Source organism: Melampsora larici-populina, assembly GCF_000204055.1.
Source record: "Melampsora larici-populina 98AG31 unplaced genomic scaffold MELLAscaffold_30, whole genome shotgun sequence".
NCBI lineage: Eukaryota > Fungi > Basidiomycota > Pucciniomycetes > Pucciniales > Melampsoraceae > Melampsora > Melampsora laricis-populina.
In genome coordinates this window covers 87,241-105,649 of record NW_006768794.1, presented here as the reverse complement: position 1 = coordinate 105,649, position 18,409 = coordinate 87,241, and the positions used below count along the sequence as shown (strand labels likewise).

Genomic DNA, 18,409 nt, shown 5'->3' with positions numbered 1-18,409 from the left:
TCCATACATCGAGAAATTGGAATACTAAAGCAAATCGATCACGACTTTATCATCAAACATTATAGATCCTATGTTGGTTCTCATACAGCTCAAATCGTTCTTGAATTTGCTCCTGGTGGGGATCTTGAAGACATGATCTATGGTTATACTACAATCCCCGAACAAGAGACCAAACTAATTTTACTAGACATCGGTAGCGCACTCGAATACCTTCATGACAGAAGAATAATCCATCGTGACATCAAACTTGCCAACGTTGTGATCGGATCTGATGCACGAATGAGACTTTCTGACTTTGGTCTTGCAACGATAGCTTCATCTGAAGGTAAGACCTCTGGTATCTGTGGAACTACTTATGCACAAGCTCCTGAAATGCTCACACAAGAGTTTTACGGTGGTTCTGTAGATTGGTGGGGCCTAGGGGTTATTCTTTACCAATTGGTTGTAGGAAAGCCACCTTTTGAAGCAAGTAAGTATCTTTCTCTATCACTATACTTCATCTTCCGTAGATTCACTTACTGATTTTTTTGTCTTATTTTCTTATTTATTTTTTCAGGTGATGGCAAGACTCTCGAGGAAAACATTATATCTGGTCCATTGATCATTCCTTCATATGTATCTAAAGATTGCCGCGAAGTCATAGAAGGACTCTTGAATAGGAACGTGGAGCTCAGGACAAATTGTACAACGGATTTAATTTTATCAAATTTCTTTCACGACGAGGTTTCTACTCCATAAACCTTCATTGACGTTTTTCTTGTAGTAATATCTTTCCTTACACTCTTTATCAAAGAACTGGTTTTTTTGATATCTTCATCTTTCTTATCTAGAATTAATACTTCCGTGTGAATTTTCTTCAACTTGTGAGCTTTATCTCTATTGCATCGTTTTTTATATGTTTAATGAGTGAATGATGATGATCATAACTGAAAGACCAAGCGAATATCTTCCCCTTCTGAAGATATATTCATGCTTTTATGATGTGACAAGAGCCAAGTCATGAGTGAAATCAAAATGAGAATTGCCGCCTCTATAAACCGCTGACGTCCATGATCAACGATGCCCACATCAGGGGGATGTCATTACATTCTCTTCATCCGTTGTTCTCACTAGATCCGCGCCAAAAGTAGAAATCATATCAACCTTTATATCACTTCCCTTAGGAAATCATAAATCTCAGCTCATGATAGTTTTGTAGGTGGATTCATCAACACAAGTTCTCACTTGACACTTTCTTGATCCAGTGGATTTTTTTTGCATCAAGTCCATCAAGACTCCCCAATTCTTTCAATAAACACAAATAATATCTTTTTTTTCTAGTCTTACAAAACACACTTACTGAAGAAATAAAAGGTTTTATTCAGAAACACTAGGAAGATTTGATTCTGGCAAGATGATCAGTATTCCCCCCGAAGACAACTTCAACTTTAGATTTGGTTCACTTCTTTCATTTGGGCTCTGTCTACTTACTATTCATCTCTTATCAAGTACTCAGTAGGAAGCTTGCCTGAATTTAGTGGTAAAAGTGATGAAAGAAAGGCTTCAAGGTGGCATAGAATCAAACCATCAAGTCTCTATGAAGGATGGAATTGCAACTTCAAGGCCAGGCAAGGGCTGAAATAAATTTGGATTGCCAGCCCCTATGGGAAAATGTACAATGTGTTGAAGCGGCACCGACTGTAAACCCCTGGACCGTGCTGGAGTGACCCGTTACATACAAATTGAGACTCAAGAGATGATATGTAAATATTATGTAAAGTGCTCTTGAATCCTCTTTACCACGGTCGTCACTCGTCTTAAATCAGCTTCAGGTAGCTTCAATCGATTACATAAGTACATAATTTGACTCTGCTCCCTTGCCGAGATCAGCCCAGACCCCAACCTGCTACATCCAGGCTATCTTGAAAAGAAAATTCGCTGTTACATACCTTGTCGCATCCTTCAAGTTCAACTCGAATCAAAGCCGGCAGACGAGATGAAAGACATCACAGATTCACCTTCAAGCTCATCCCCAATCACTCGCGTTTCAAGACCTGAGATCTCACTAAAAACTCGCCTTTGTCCTCGTCCAAGTACGATCGCTATCGCTGTTCTATCTTATTGGTTTAATCAACGAAACAAATCTCTCCAAAAGTCGAAATTGGTTATCAGACTTTGTAAATGGATAGCTATCTTGATTGCAATACTAAACTGGAGAGTGAGTCGTAAAACTACCAAATGATAATTTGTCATTTGATTCTTTCAGAACTAAATATCTTGTTTATTTTGGGAATTACAGGCTGTACCATTTTATTGGCATGTTGCTACACTCTTTCCGATTCTTAAAGTTAAATGTAGAAGATGGAGATTAGGTTCAGATAATGAAGCATTTGTTAGAAGTCAAGGTGTGATTGGTATGAATCCTTTTGAGGTGAGAACGGTTACAAAACATTGCGCGACTTGGAATGCATGTAAGAGATCGATCTACTTGAGAAACATCCAGTTTCACATGTGAACTTTCTGAAGCTAATGATGAACCCCTGTGATTAAATATGATTTCTTGTAGGTGATTTTATGATGCATATGTCAAATTCATCATATGCAGCTGCTTTGGATGAAGCTAGATGTGATTGGCATGTGAACAAACTCGGAATCTTGATGAGAAATGATATGGAATATATCAAAGTGATCGTTGCTTCGACTCACCTTGCTTTTCTCGTGGAGATTCCAGTAAGTGTTTTGATGTTTTTTTGTGGCTCTCTTTAACGACAAAGTATTGATATCTCACATACAGATGCTTGCCGATTACGAAGTCGAAGTGAGACCCGTCAGTTGGGACAACAAATGGGTGAGTTTCTCTTATACTTCAAGTTACTTTGACAGACACGAATGGCTGATCTGCTTTGTTCATTGACACTTAGGTTTATCTGCTTTCCAAATTCACCACTGCCCCGCCAAAAGGGTCAACTACTAGAACTCTCAACGTTAGTATCCTCTTTTGGGGACATTTCTAAAATCTACGCGTCGCTAACCTCTTACTATCAAACCCTACATCTTACATACATACTTCTTCTCCACTTGATCAATCTTCTTTTACTTTTTCACACTAGTGCATCTCAATTACCCGCACGGTACACAAAATCGGTCGACGAACAGTTCCTCCAGCAAAAGTATATGCAGCTGGAGGCTTTGGTCCAGATGAATCGAATTGGCATCGGATTTGTAAATTACGTCAAGAACGAAAACCGATGAGACAAAAACTAAGTGCATCACAAGAATGGTTATTGAATGGTGAGCCATTTGATGGAATGGATCGATTTGAAGAACAACGTCAAAGGAATTTAGAAATCATTAGATTCGCTTTAGATGGTAATTTAGGTGTAGAAGCTTTGAAAGATTTATAAAAAAAAAGATTTCATAGGATCGGTTTGTTTTTCCTGATGATTCATACATACAATATACATACCTGCAAACGTTCGTTATCTTTTTGTCTTTTCTGCTTAGTAACAATGTGAAAGATCTTTTTGGTTGATCAAGGAGTTGGACTTCTTGAAATTGATTGAGATCAGTAACTTGTTGTACATACATCACTGTGAATCATGTAAAGATGGTTTTGATCTGCCATGCTCTTTCAGTACTACATTGTGAGAATGTCAATTCATATCTTTTTCATTTGGCTTTATCCTTCCAAGTCCCAAGAGACTCTTTAGATTTCATGAATTGCAGATTCATCCTGGCAACATATTCTAGTTGGTAATCTGCCAATCAGGTTTCTTCCTAGAAGAGCTTCGATTTTCATGTGCCATTCCGGTGAACAATGGGTTTGGCAATCGCAATAGCTTGTAAGAGTTGTGATTTTGTGATTTTGTCTGTATTGTTGTTCACAGTCAGACGCCAGCTTGGATATTTTTATCCAAGGAAGTTCCATTTTTTATTTCCATGACTGATGTCGATGAAAACAGCAACAAGCTGAACATGAGATCTGGGTGTACAAAGTTGAAAGTGCAAATGACGACTTGGCCTTGTGGACAGTGGGAATATGTTTATGGCTTTGTGAAAATATGTTGATGTCTTTGTAGAGGGTTCTTGTGTCTCGCGTTTGAGAAATCACAACCAGCTCGCGTCGCAATCGCCAAGTCGGACATCGACCGATCCACCTCAAAAAGATATCAGAAAGTCAATTTACTCTGGCCAACTTGTACTTCAAACATTTCACTTTCAAAACTCATATCTTTCAACTCCCCAAAACTTCAACCACTTTTAAACGTTTGATCATGTCGGAACCAAAGAAAGCAAGAGTAGAAGGACTCTTAATTGGAACTCATAGTGGTACTTTTCATGCTGATGAAGCATTAGCCGTGAACCTTTTAAGAAGTTTAGAAGAATATAAATCATCACGTAAGTTTCACCAAATCTTAATCAAACGGATATTGTTGAAAAAACGGTTGACTGAAAAATCCGGTTTGGTTTTTTTTTTGGATTGGATCACTCCTTTCTTCTTTTAGGTTTGGTTCGTACAAGAGATCCAAAAGTTTTAGAAACTTGTGATATTGTGGTAGATGTGGGAGGAGAATATAAACCTGATTCACATCGATATGATCATCATCAACGTGGTTTTAATGAAACATATTCGAGTTCTCATCTTACTAAACTGTCTTCTGCTGGATTGATTTACAAGTAAGTTTTCTAAAATTTTTGAATTTGACTTTGAAGTTTTCACTTGACCTTACATAGGATTGATAGATGTGTGTGTGTGTGTGTGTGTTTAGACACTTTGGAAAACAAATCATTGCTACTTATTTAAAGTTAAAATCAGATGACGGATCATTACCGATCTTGATGGCTAAAATGTATGATGATTTTGTAGAAGCTATTGATGGGATTGATAATGTTAGTTTTAAAACCTTTCATACATATGAAGAGATCTAATCGATTGGAATTCTAATGTATATCTAATGAAAACCATCCAAATTGTAGGGAATCAATCAGTACGAAGCTGTTAATCCGGATGGTAAACCTGCTGAAGTTGAAGTTCGAAAGAAATATAGGAGTAGTACAAGCTTGAGTGATCGGATCTCTCGGGTTAGTAAATTTCTAATATTGGAATCAAGAAACATTCATCGAATTAGCTAGTTGATCCATACCATTTTCTTCGGTTTTAGTTGAATCCAGATTGGAACGAACCCAGTAATTCGGATATATTAGACGTCAGTATCTACCGCAAAGATCAGGTATTTTGACTTTGCTTATTGAATCCTTTGATTGTCTGAGATAATTATAGGCCAAGTTTGAAGTAGCCTCCAAATTGGCCGGTTCCGAATTCTTTGAACGTCTGGATTATTACGCTAAATCTTGGTTACCAGGTCGAGATTTAGTAGTCGAGGCTCTTAAAGATCGGTTTACTAATGATGTTCAAGATCCACAAGGTCGTGTGCTGGTTTTTGAACAATTTTGTCCATGGAAGGTTTGTAATAAATCTACAATATATCCTCAGTTCCATACCAGAACACCAAAGACTGATAAGGCTTGCGGTGCTTTGAATGTTTCCCAGGGACATCTTCATACACTTGAAGCTACTTTAGAAGCTTCGTCTACGGGTGAAAAGGTGTTACCACTCTATGTATTATATGCTGATGAATCAGGAGGTTGGAGAGTTCAGGCAATTCCAAAAGTACCAGATGGATTCGAATCACGTAAAGCTTTACCAGAAGCTTGGAGAGGAATAAGAGATGAAGCCTTAAGTCAACTGACAGGTATACCAGATTGTGTGTTTGTACATGCGGCTGGATTTATCGGTGGAAACAAAACAAGACAAGGTGCGGTGGAGATGGTTAAGAAGGCTCTTGCTCTTTGAAGATGTTTTGAAAATGGGGTTTTGAGCTTTTATGATTACAATTGGGAGTTGGTCAAAGTAGGTGTAACGTTTGCTTTTTCCTTACTCGAGTGAAAATGTAGATATGCAAAATCTGGGATGCTAGAAATGGAGTCAGGTTTGTTTGTGAATTGATTGAAACGACGATGGGCGGTAATCCAAAAGAAGTTTGATCATGGATCAAAATCGCGAATACTCCATATTTCGGAATTTGTCGATCTGCCTACTATGTACTTACTGACTTTGTGGGGATCTCTGAATATAGCCCCAGAAGTTTGGAGTTGGGTGACAAATATACTCAACAGTTGATGTTGGTGAGGAGTAGTAGACATGGGCAACTGGTTGCCTGGGCTCAGGATGAGAGTTTGAAGGTGTTCCCAAAAAGTTGCAAGCTAGGGATGGGGTGAAGCGTCTAAACCTTTCCAGAGGAAGACGAAGACTCCCGTCAAAGCCACATACGGCTGCCGCAGTCAGCTAAAATGACTTGTATCCGCTCTTCAGAATTTAGAAACTCAGACTGATGTCATGTAGTGAGAACGTCAATAATCTCTGAAGAAACGGCCACTTGAACAAACTAGTGGCAACGTACAGAAGAACTGATGAGGTCCTTTGCAAACAAATATGTATGTTGGCGTAAGGAATATATCGGTTATAATACAACGTACGGAATAAGATCTATTACACCACAAAGTGGAACTAAGAGTAGGGAAAGGAGATTCAATTAGAGGCAGCAAGAGACGCCCTTCTAAGGGCAGAAGCATTTGTGATGGCAAAGATTTTGGTTATACTATCCCGAACTCTTGAAACGCTGTGTGACGCGAAAAAAAGGAATATACCAATGTCAGACATCAATCAGGAAGCAGCCCAGATCTGATTTTCTTATTCACTCACTTGTATTCAATCAAGCTACCCTGAGTACGCATGACATCTTCATGAGCAATACAAACCAAAGTGAGATACTGATTGATTTCATAATATGATACCACTCGACCTGGTTGATCTACTATCTCTTGATTTCCAACTTCCCTATGTCCACCAAAACTCGTGTCCAGCTTGACATGACTGGTTATCATCTTTCTACCTCTAGTGCTGGATTTTGATTCTTGTTCTTCAGTCTTCAGCTCACCAGATTGAGATAACGGGGTGTGGTCGAGGACAGGAGTCGTGATCGAAGCTCTTGATCTGGTTCTTGGGCTCGAATCTCGACCGTGACCTCGACTAGTACTACGGTGCTTTTGAGGACTTCTTGAGCCAGAGGGTTGGGTGACTGCCCTTCGCCCTCCATTACTGGAAGCCGGAACGACAGGTCTAGTGACAGGCGAGACTTGATGAGGAACACCATATAGCTCTGAAAGGTCGGTGAAGATGTCCATGAAATCTGAACACATTTCTAGCAAAGGTTTTTCCGTTGGTGAGGAATCAGTTGCAATGTAAAGCTTTGTCCAAGTGTCAAACTTAAAATGAAGGGCGCAAATGCAGTCATTAGCAACGTTAGAGATGTAGTTGTGACATCTCAGCGATTTTAAGATGCCAGCTGGCGTACTAGGATGCAATTTTCGACTCCACTTTGTTGGGCAAGAACATTCATGAGCTGTTCAAGGGCCGCCTGTTGAGGGATGATCTTCATAATTACCCGGCTAAGAGCATCATATATCGAGTAATCGAAGACGGTGGTAAGTTTGTAGGTAATCCGCTGACCGAGTTCAATGGCGATAGCAGTGGTAGCGTAAATAGAAAGCTCTCGATCCGAAAGTTCATCCGTTAGACGGTCCTTAAATTGCTCGATAATTTCTTTGATGTTTATTCGATGTGTATGATGGTGGGCACAAAACAGGTACGATATGAACCCAATATGGTACAGGCAACCAGGACAAAGGAGGATATAAGTTCAAATCTAGGTTGTCAAAGCCATAGTTGAGAGACGTGTGGTCCGGGGCTATGCGAAGGAACAAACATTTACCGTTACGATAATCCTGAGTGACAGCATCGATTTTGTGCATAAAGATCTCGAAGTGTAAGGAGGGATTGATTTCGTATGCTTTGATCAAGGTCATGGCAAGTTGTGGGATAATAGTCAGATAGCTTGACTGAAGGTTTGATCCAAAGATGCAAAGCAGTGTGTCAGTGAATGATTCTTCCTTAGGGTGTATGGAGCGTGGAAGTGCGGATTGACGAAGGGACATGATACACACTTGGGCATCGATTACAAAGATCACCGCACCCACTTGTGCAAATGGCATTGCGAATTCATCAGACTCCAGAGGACCAGGAAGATCCCAAATTTCGAAATCTATAAATGAGCTTGAGAAGAAAAGGTGAAAGATCGCAAGCTTGACAATTTGTGAGTTCAAATCCGGAACTCTGAAGAAATGAAGAGTAAAAGAAACGTGACAGACTTTATGTCGTCTTGAGTGATTCTTCGGGTGGTCTCAAGATGGAGGGTCTGATCAGGTTGAAGCTAGATTTAGTGAATGGGTAAACAGAAGCCGTCATCAACATCCGATCAACATCCAAAAGTCCACATTCAAGATTGGCACGCAATTTATAGGACAGACCTTGTGGAATACGACCTCGCGTATAGACGATTTGCCACCACTGAGCTTAAGCGAAAAAAACAAAGATCGTTATCGAGAGAAGAAACTATCGATAAGCCTTCTTTACAATTGGTTCAACCACCAGAATGAAGAGAATAGCCATCTTGAAGAGATCGATGTACCTTCTAGGTCCCATGAATAAGAGCTTTGGGCGGTCAGGATGGACAGGTTCGAATGCTCCTTTGGGTCGATCTGTTGGAAAAGCGAGAAGCGAGAAGACAGAACCTTCCATGACAGTTGATGGGCTTTATTGTATTTCGATGACAGCGCTGGTGTTGATATGATCAGTGGCTGAGGAAAGTGATTATGTAATGGCATTGGGCTGGAGCCTGCTGGACAACTACAGTCTAACCCGCGCTGTTGTATACCCGCGCATATGCATATCCAGCCAAAATGCATAGGTTTTGGTCTCCACCACGCTGGTGCGGGCCAAAACAAGATTTTAATTGCATATTGCATGATGCATAGGGTCAAAGCAAAAAAAATTATATCTTGGAAGCGGTATTGCATAGGTCAAACCCAGTGATGTGGTGGTGATACTGACAAAAAGCAACAGCAGTTGTGCTTTGGAATGATCAGCAAAGTGATATCACCCACCTCACACGATCTTCGGCTCCCTTAGATCAATTTGCATCTTTTTTCATCATGTCTGCTACTGAAAACAAGGAATTAGCTCACATAGAGGGCACTGGTACAGCTTCTGGTCTCAAATTGGACAACTCTTTGCAGAAGTATGCCGAGATGCTTGAGTCCGAGCTGTTTTTTGGTAACAAGAAACAAGTGGCAATAACTGATTTCTTCCAACGTGTGACTATATCTAACACTTGATTATCGATAGCCTTCAAAAATACTTCAATTTCTTTCTTTTTGTACATGTCGTACCAAATAAGCACAAGTCCTCAAAAGTTATTGTTTGTTGACTGTTTTTTGTAACACATTGTACTTGATAAAGCATGTTCTTGAAAACAATTGTTTTTGTTTCTTTCTGTACATATCGTACTAAATAGACAACAAATGTCCTCAAAATTAAACACTTTCTTACTGAAGTTTTCCCACCTTCACCCTCTCTTGTCCCATATGGGTGGGGTAATACAATAACCGTACTAAGAGCATCCACACTCGTTTGCGGTTGTTAATTTGGTCACGTGCGGTAACAAACACAACATTAAGTAAAAAGTTACTTAACTCAACCAAATTTCGCACTCGTTTGCATTAGCAGCGCTGTAACTTTTATAACTTTACAGATAGTGCATGTACTCCGCACCGGTCGTGCAGTAAGGTAAAGTTTTAATTTTTTGAGTACACATCACCTGCTTTCATGGCCAGTTTTCATGTGATAGAGGCACTGTTCTCTTCTTTGCACTAAGATACTAATACTCCATCTACACATGAAGACCCGATATCATCCTGTTCATCTACTCGATCGATAGATCTTAATTTAAAATTACAAATTTAACATGAGTTTGTTCAGATCTTAATACATGAATTCCAATTAAAAAACAAAGGCTTTACTACATCGAGAAAGCTTTTAATGAGTCTGAATACACATAATGATCTTGTAAAAGATTTAAAGATTTAAAACTAGGAAATAAAAATCCAAACTTCAATTTTTAATTTGTATCACTTGATCCTAAAAGTCCTCCAATGATTGGTCTTTTAATGTTGATTTTCTTAAATATTGACCTCTACATAGCTATATGAATCTAGACATCTTTCATTTTCATCTGAATGGTTTGGAGTCGAGTTCAAGATGGTTGATTGACTTATTTCAATTGAAGACATCGATCGGTGTCGAACGTTCTCGAGTTGATTCATGCAACTGTAAGGCTTGGAATTCATCGTGTGTGAGTGGTGAAAAGGAGATATTGGTTGTTGACTTTGGTGTTGGAGGTCTGGTTGAGTTTTGTTTTTGGAGTCGAGTTGCCGGGAACAAGTCGTGATGTGTGATACCGCATGCGTTAGCCAATTGGTAAATTTACCGATTCGCTAACGCAAAATGACCGAAAATTAACTACCGCGGGGCTAATTTTTCACCGGTGTGGAAAAGACCCCGCGTTTGCGGTAAATTTAACCTTACCGCACCCGACTTACCGCACGAGTGCGGATGCTCTAATGCATAATTCTATGCAATACACCCCAAAATCTAAATGCATATTTTTATGCATTTTGGGGGTGTAGGTCAAAAAGCATAACCCGTCTAATTGCATAGGAAAGTGAGTCTCCCCAAATTATGCATTAGCGCGGGTTAGACTGTATGAGCAAGAACGGGGTCGGGCAGTCAAAACAGACTTCTCCTGCACATTCAATTTTAAGAGTGCAGGCAGGTGCAGGCACCTATGTTGACTGTAACACACACAGGTGGATCCCGGCGCCGCACGGCCACGTCCGCGCCCTCCCAGAGGGGCTTATGAGTCTGACCAATTGTTGAAACCTGACGTGAACATTGCAAGGATCAAGTGTTGTGATGTAGTTTTTTGCACTTTTCTCATTGATATCCACACTCGTCGGGAATTGGTGATCTTGAAAGGCGAAAACCATTATGAAATATGAATGATGATACTGTTAATATTTAGCAATCTGCAAGGACAACCTCGGATTTGTGCATTGGGTGGAGACCATTGTATCCACACTGATACGATGTACTTCCATTAATGTTTGTACCTCGTTGAATGGGTTTGAAGTCCGTGCTGCATTACTATATACTGATAATAGTGATATATAGAAGAAACCCCAAATAGAAAATCATGATGAAATTGAAGTACAAATATCAAGCCTCATAGGCAACACAAATTGAGCCTCTAAAATTAATGAAAGAAATCCATAAAAAGAAAACAAGACCAAGAGGGTGATAGCCGCAGATGGTACATAATTGGATACTTAAAGACTGGTATATTATTCGGTTGAGTAATTTGTATATGAGATCATTACTAATCTTCGAGAAGTGCTTAGAACTTTTTGTAGGCCACATATCTTCAGGGTGTCCCCTGACTTGATCCTCAAGCCATTCGTGACAGATGGTGACAACCCCTTTACATCCTTTTCACATAAGTGGCTCTCCCCTTCGGTGTCGTAGTCTACTATTCTTGGCTTTCTTAGCGGCTTGGACTATGTTGACATTGTCTTTATTATTCAAAGAAGACCACAGTGGAGAGAGGATTATCACCAAATCAGTTAAATAAACTAGTTTCGGTGACAACAAGATGTAGATGAAGAGAAGGCTCTTACGAGGTTTAGCCTTGCCGCGAATCTTTGTGATTTTGGCAGCTAGAGCTTCAGATTTTTCAGGTGTTTGCTTTGCAGTAGGCAGTTTGATGAAATCCCGCAATAACTTTCTGTGAGGAGGCAATCAGAATATTTCCGTCAGTTTGGCTTCTTCAGTGTCTCTCAGGGTGAGCCATCTTATAGATTCACACCAGAGCATCCATTCAGAGACAAAAGATGGACATGTTATTTGACAAAGACTTACATGATTTGGTCAATGAGCTTATTGATGGCATCCAGATCCTTTTGGGCTTTTCCCTTATCCGATAAGATTTTTCGGCTAGCATTCTGTTTGTTCTCAGAGCAGATACCTCTGATTGCAGCCATTTTGTAATAATCGGCGGTGTTACCTGGTCTTTGGAGATCTATGACATGACCGGTCATTCGGCTGACTTCATCCATCAGATTGCCGATCTCTCCATTGACCCCGTCTGTCGCAGGCGTGAAACCACAATCTTCCGTTAGGGCTGAATCACTTGTTCCTGCTGAACACGTCTCCAAGAGACAGATCAAAGCCAAAAAGACGATAAAAACTTTGTGTCTGAAGAAGAGAGTAGTGCGATTTGACTGTGGCGATAAATATCTAAGTGTAGTAGTCATATTGTGCGAGTTAAAGGAATGCCAGCAAATCCTCAGGTAATTGGTTAATTATTGAAGTTTAGCTCTAAGGTGTTAGACAGGGAACATGCAACTGACGGACGAGTATAGGGAAATATATGAACACTTGAGTCCTCTTTTATAGACGAAAAGAGTAAGGTGCCTTTGAATTCAAGAAAAAGGCATATCTATTTTTAGCTGCCAGGCGTCAATCAGCTACCTGGGTACGCCGGTATCCCTAGAACAGAGGCTTCTTGAGCTACCGGGCATTGACCAAGTGTACACCGGTGTCAATGCCGATTGATCTTCCAATGATCTTCCAATGATCTTCATTGTCGAATTCTCGGTTTCTGACCTGGACTTCTCTCAACTTCAGGTAAATGATCCCCTTAGAGACTATGGGACACTCGGTCTCGTATTCGGTCACTTGTCTTCCGAACACCAAGCAAGCTCGATGCATACAAACCGAAGCTATACTCAAAGCTGAATGTAGGTCAAGCTTCGTGATTAGCAAGAAGCCATAGCGCTGGCTTCTCCGGGTCCCACTAAGGATTTGATTCAGCCAAGCTTGGTCAATGCATACAACAGCCTCTGGTACAAGAATCGTTTTTCGCTTCACAATTGGCTTTGAAATGGGGTCTGCTCATTACACTACAGCCCAACCTCCAGAAATTCGCTCCAGATCCTGTCACAAGTCCCAATATCTTGTAGGGCTTTCTTGTTCTATAGTCTTGCATCTTCTGTAGTTGGTACAATACACAATTCCTGAGGAGCACAAAATCTTCAGAACATCAGGATGAATAACTTTGGTTTTTGAAGGAAGTCCATTGATCAATTATTAAGCTTAAATAAGCCCCTCCTCCGATGCGGCAACGTCCGCTCTTGAAGAGCGGCTTAGACCTTATACATACCCTGACCTTAGCCTGAGACCAGCAGGAATTTCAAGCATCTTTGCTTGAAACCCCTTTTTGAGGGCTCTAAATGTTGTAGAAACTTGTAATGGATTCTTTAAGCTGTTCTGCTGCTCTTCCTCTGATATTTACCGCATCACCACTCGTAGATTGTGAGGAAATTGCATTCCAATATCCAGTGATGTCAAAGGGTTCAGCATGCATGTAGGCCCGCATGCTAATAATGACTCAGATTTACAAGAACTCAACAGCTCAGATTTATCACTTCACTCAAGTAAAGTGGCGCTGAAATTAGCACAAAAGGCTTATAAGAAGCCCTGATGAATTTATTGCAAGCTTTTACAATGTTGAGAGCCCTCAAAAAAGGATTGCTAGCAAAATTGCTTAACATTCCTGCTGGTCTCAGGCCAAAGTCCAGGTATAAGCCCCAAGAACATCTTTGAGAGCGGAAATGGTTGCATTGGAAGAGGGTCTTGGTCAAGCTTAATCAATTATTGATCCTCTTGCAGGAAGGAGAATGCATTATTTAGGTCCTTGGTAAGTTTTGTTTCAAAGACACAGTCACCAAATTTTAATCCCCAAATTTTTTGACACCGTCTTGAGAAAACTCAGAGTGAGATACATGAAATCTGGATAGAAAGATTTGAAGGGAATGGGCACTGGTTTTAAGTAAGATGTGATGAATAGTTGTGTGATGATGTGGTTATTCCTTCTTCTAGAGTTAGGGTATACAAAGTTGTTCTGGAAATTTCCAGAAGGCTTTTTCCAGAACGCCAGAAGTTTTGTTTTTGGTGTGTTCTGGCGTTCTGGTGTTCTGCAACTTTGAATGCCCCACACTCCAGAATTCCAGAAGCCTGAGTACACTACCGCTGGCACTCCCCTCATCCCCTCAGAAACCAAATCTTGTCTCTCTCTCATCTCAGCACTTCCGTTCTCACATCTCAATTCTGCTCTACATGCCATTCCTCCCGCAATAGCTCTAAAAACCGACTATAATCACTTTAATGTCTCCACCAATTTAGGCTTAAGATCGAACTCAAAAGATTCTGTAAGATATATACACTTGAAATACATTTTGGTTTGAAGGAGGTCTTGTTCCTTTTTGATGAGATGAATGAAAAAACAAAACATGCATCTCTCAAAGAGACTCCTGCCGGGTGTATATCTAAAAATCCATTTGCATAGTCAGATTTTTCTATCAGACTTTCATGGAAACAAGCTCTGAATTTGTTCGCTCATTAGAAACAAACACAGACTGGCGATCGATTTCAAAAGAACAAAAGAAATCAAGATAACATTCTTTTTCATTTGGAAAAGTTTGAGACACAACGATATAGGTAAGACAACAATAATCGAGTTGATGACACATCTTGATTATTTTTGAGAAACCTTTGAAACTCAACAACGAGTACAAAGTGAGACTTGAAGAATGTTGAAACTTGACAAAAAGTACAAATTGAGACTATTCTCAATACGATTATGAAATGAATCCGCTTAGATCGACTGTTGTGCTTGAAAACCTAGAGAAAATGGATGAAAATCATAAGCATAAAAGCACCCCTGTGTATCAATTGAATTGCAGTGAGAGCTTTGTCTTGGTGTATCGATCGATTCACGGCGAATGAGCATTTAAGAGTTTAGAACGAGCGTGATTCAAAGCCGATCTTGATATCTGGAATGGGTTGCATACAGAAGTTTGGTGATCTGGAGTTCAATTTGAAAGTCGACCGGAAGGCCTGAAGTGCAGATGGGTAAATTCCTAAAGTCGATGTTGTGATAACTTGATCTTCTTCGGTGGGCTCGAGGTGGGGTGGTGGCATGATGAGTTGTTGTGTTTTCCAGAACGCCAGGACGCTGCCAGAAGGGTTCTGGCGTTCTGGAAATAACCTTCTGGAAATTGCCAGAACAACTTTGTATACCCTAAGTGGGAAGAAGAGGAGTATATATATTCCAGATCTTGGCATCAACTTGTGGTTGGTGCTTAGGTTTGCTTCTCTTTTGAGTCAGGTTTGGGTTAGGTTTAATATTACTAGTTAGGTCATAGTAACTCTTTTTATTTAAGTGACTTTTAATACTGAGCCATGAGGTGTGATCACTATGCTTTTGTACAAGTTCACTATATTTACATGTGTGTTTGTTAGCCCATGGTCCTGTACACAGGGCTCAGGGCTGACAAACACCTCATTGAATTAGGATCACAAGTTCACTAAAAGAAATAATCACTTGTCGTGGTATTCACTATACCACGTTGTTAGGTATTATGTATTATGTACGTTATGTGTTACGTCTGTTTTCATTCAGGAGGTTTAGATGTCAAGGACTTCAGCTCGAGGTCATTTGATTTCAAGTTGAAGAGAATTCAGTGGAAATTTACTTACGAATGTAGTGATGATTGGTAATGATTGGTGGTCATGGTCTGAGTCCGGTGTGCTTTTCTTTTCTTTTTGGGAATAGGTCGCTTGTGACCTGCGACTATTACGTTTATGATCTCTTATGTGTGTGTTCATTATATATATATCTAAAGACTTGTTTCGCTCAATTTCTTTCCTCATCGGAAAGAAATTGTAAGTGTTTCTTCGTACACTATCATCTAGCTCAGATTAACAAACTAACTGCTTACTGTGCCCACTAGTTATTATCTCTTACTTATAACTGTTTCCGCTCGATTCTCTTTTGAATCTGTCCTGTTGCACTGTGCACAGGTTTGTTCTGATTTCTCTATTTTCTGTTTTTCTCTATCTACTTACTGATTTCTGTGTGTGTCAGGTGTGTTGATTATTCGTAGCTTTCTAGCTCGTGGCTTGTTGCCGTGTTTTACTTACACTGCACCTGATACCCCAGGTTAGTAATCAAATCATCGGAAAGAAATTTTATTATCTCTTACTTATAACTGTTTCCGCTCGATTCTCTTTTGAATCTGTCCTGTTGCACTGTGCACAGGTGTGTTGATTATTTGTAGCTTTCTAGCTCGTGGCTTGTTGCCGTGTTTTACTTACACTGCACCTGATACCCCAGGTGTGTTGATTATTCGTAGCTTTCTAGCTCGTGGCTTGTTGCCGTGTTTTACTTACACTGCACCTGATACCCCAGGTGTTCTTTATTCAAACCGACAAAAGCCTTGAAGCTTTAAAGCTTGCTTTCGAACTCGAGTTCGTTCTTTCTCATGGTAGCAAGAGTCTTGAATTTATTCAACACTACTCAAATCTCCGACGATCAACTACTTCTACAACTTGTATGCAACCCAACGACAAAGACCCTGATACTCCTACAGACACCGAATCAGTTTCTTCCGGATCAGAAGGATCGTACAAATCAACAGACACCGTTAGAAAATCGACTGGTTTAAAACCTCTCTTGTTATCCCCTAAAACACTTTTCTCGCCTTCTAAATCTCTTTCTGCTGCTATGTCAACCAATCACTCTTCTGTTGAGGCTTTGTCACCTCTACAACTCTTCATACAACGTACTACCAATGCTCTTAGCAAGTTTGTCATAAAAAACGAACTTACTGATGAAAATTTCAACCACTGGAATTTGTTGATTCACAAAGCTATTGAATCCCTTGGATACGAATCTTATCTGGATCTAAAGGATTTTAAAGATACTACGTTAACCGAGGAGAAACATAAGAAGATTAGATTCATCCTTACTACTTGGATTTCAAGCAAGTGCGATGGCATCAACGGCGAAAGAGCTCGAGACGAGTTAACAGTCAGAGACCCAGTCACTAAGATCATGACTATCAATTACGATCCTTTCCTACTTTGGACACATTTAAACTCTTATCACGCCAGCATCTCTGAGGCTAAGCTCAAGCATATCGAGAATGCTCTTCACTCCATGTCTCAACTTCGGTCTGATTCCTTGAAAGTTCATATCGACAAATTCTCATCCATACTTCGCGAATTTAAGAAGTACGGTGGTGACATGGATACATCTCAAGAAGCTAGAACGTTGATAAAAAGTCTTAAACCAGGTTACGAAGTAACCATACAAATTATATATCGTGTCATTAAGCCGCTTACTTTAGAAAAGGTCAAACATGAATTATTGATGTCTGAAGAGGAACAATCTTACACTTCTCCTTCTTTAATACAATCTACTCATCATACTTCTCACTATCATGCTGGTCCAAGTCACCTGACCAGGTGCACTATTGATCGGTGTGTAGGTAACACTTTCCAAAACCCACACAAACCTGATCAGTGCTTCAAGCAACCGGCTAATTTCGCCAAACGAGACGAATGGATGCAGAAACAAGACGAGAACAAGAAACGTTTCAAGAGACGCAATCATCATCAATCAAACAGTGCAGAATCAGCTAACTCAGTTAGAGGTGTGAAGATAGTACGACCACCCGCAGCTTCAGCTAGTCATGCTATGACGTTCTTCATCAAATTAAAACCAATCTCGAATACACCTATTGTCAATCCTCAACCTTCAGTATCTACGGATGTGATCTCAGTGATGGATGTATCTTCGGCATATATACACGCTCAGCTCGATCCAAATTTTGTGTACCCTCAACCATCAGGTAGAGTTGTTAGTTCCCTTCAGTCTGACGACAATCACCCTACTGCTCAAGGATCTGAGCTAGTCGATCTTGATGCGTCGGCTTCCTCAACTATCCCCACGGATGGTCTATGGGCCTTGAACGACACCGGTGCATCACACCACATGTTTAACGACATGAGTTTATTTGATGCTGCTACTGTTAAAACACTTGAAGACTCCAACAAACAACTTCGTTTGGCAGGAGGTAATGCGTCGCTAGCTGTTCATTCCACCGGGTCTGTTAAGTTAAGAGCTGGTGATGGTACAGTCTTTACTCTGGCCGACTGTCTATACGTTCTGGAACTTAGCCGAAATCTAATTGCTGGAGGTGCTTTGCTAAAGAAGGGGGTGGTCACGTTAATCAATTCATCAGACCCTGAATGTTTCAGTTTAGTGATGGGACAATGTGCTCTTTTCAACAGTGCATTTTCCGGGAATCTTATGCTCATCGCCCTAGAACCTGTGAGTTCACTCATCTCATCTCAGCATATCAACAACACTCAATCTCACTCTTGTCGTCTGCAACATCAACGACTAGGTCATGTGAGCCACAAGTATCTTAACGAAATGGCTAAACATGGAAGTGTGGATGGGTTGTTCACTGGGTTTCCTTCCTCTAATTCGTCATGTCCTGTTTGTAC

At 40.3% G+C, this 18,409-nt stretch overlaps 4 protein-coding genes across 4 annotated transcripts; 2 read left to right on the top strand and 2 right to left on the bottom strand.

Annotated features, from left to right (window-relative positions):
• Positions 1 to 1,814: 1,814 nt before the first annotated feature.
• On the top strand, positions 1,815 to 3,659 carry MELLADRAFT_75197 (uncharacterized protein; the record flags this gene model as incomplete). Its single annotated transcript, XM_007412442.1, has 6 exons — positions 1,815 to 2,197; positions 2,279 to 2,450; positions 2,546 to 2,709; positions 2,774 to 2,827; positions 2,901 to 2,963; positions 3,090 to 3,659. 6 exons carry the CDS (start codon positions 1,976 to 1,978, stop codon positions 3,381 to 3,383), a joined length of 969 nt encoding a protein of 322 aa, XP_007412504.1.
• A 579-nt stretch (positions 3,660 to 4,238) lies between these two features.
• On the top strand, positions 4,239 to 5,833 carry MELLADRAFT_37531 (uncharacterized protein; the record flags this gene model as incomplete). Its single annotated transcript, XM_007412443.1, has 7 exons — positions 4,239 to 4,377; positions 4,485 to 4,656; positions 4,749 to 4,869; positions 4,957 to 5,061; positions 5,142 to 5,186; positions 5,261 to 5,443; positions 5,531 to 5,833. Coding segments are annotated over 7 exons (1,068 nt in total), but the record flags the coding sequence as incomplete, so codon positions are not given.
• A 1,421-nt stretch (positions 5,834 to 7,254) lies between these two features.
• MELLADRAFT_37484 (uncharacterized protein) lies at positions 7,255 to 8,677 on the bottom strand (the record flags this gene model as incomplete). Its single annotated transcript, XM_007412299.1, has 7 exons — positions 7,255 to 7,305; positions 7,395 to 7,642; positions 7,812 to 7,938; positions 8,044 to 8,152; positions 8,239 to 8,309; positions 8,407 to 8,446; positions 8,568 to 8,677. Coding segments are annotated over 7 exons (756 nt in total), but the record flags the coding sequence as incomplete, so codon positions are not given.
• Positions 8,678 to 11,485: 2,808 nt separating this feature from the next.
• MELLADRAFT_64926 (uncharacterized protein) lies at positions 11,486 to 12,306 on the bottom strand (the record flags this gene model as incomplete). Its single annotated transcript, XM_007412298.1, has 2 exons — positions 11,486 to 11,777; positions 11,912 to 12,306. 2 exons carry the CDS (start codon positions 12,304 to 12,306, stop codon positions 11,486 to 11,488), a joined length of 687 nt encoding a protein of 228 aa, XP_007412360.1.
• Between the last annotated feature and the right edge of the window lie 6,103 nt (positions 12,307 to 18,409).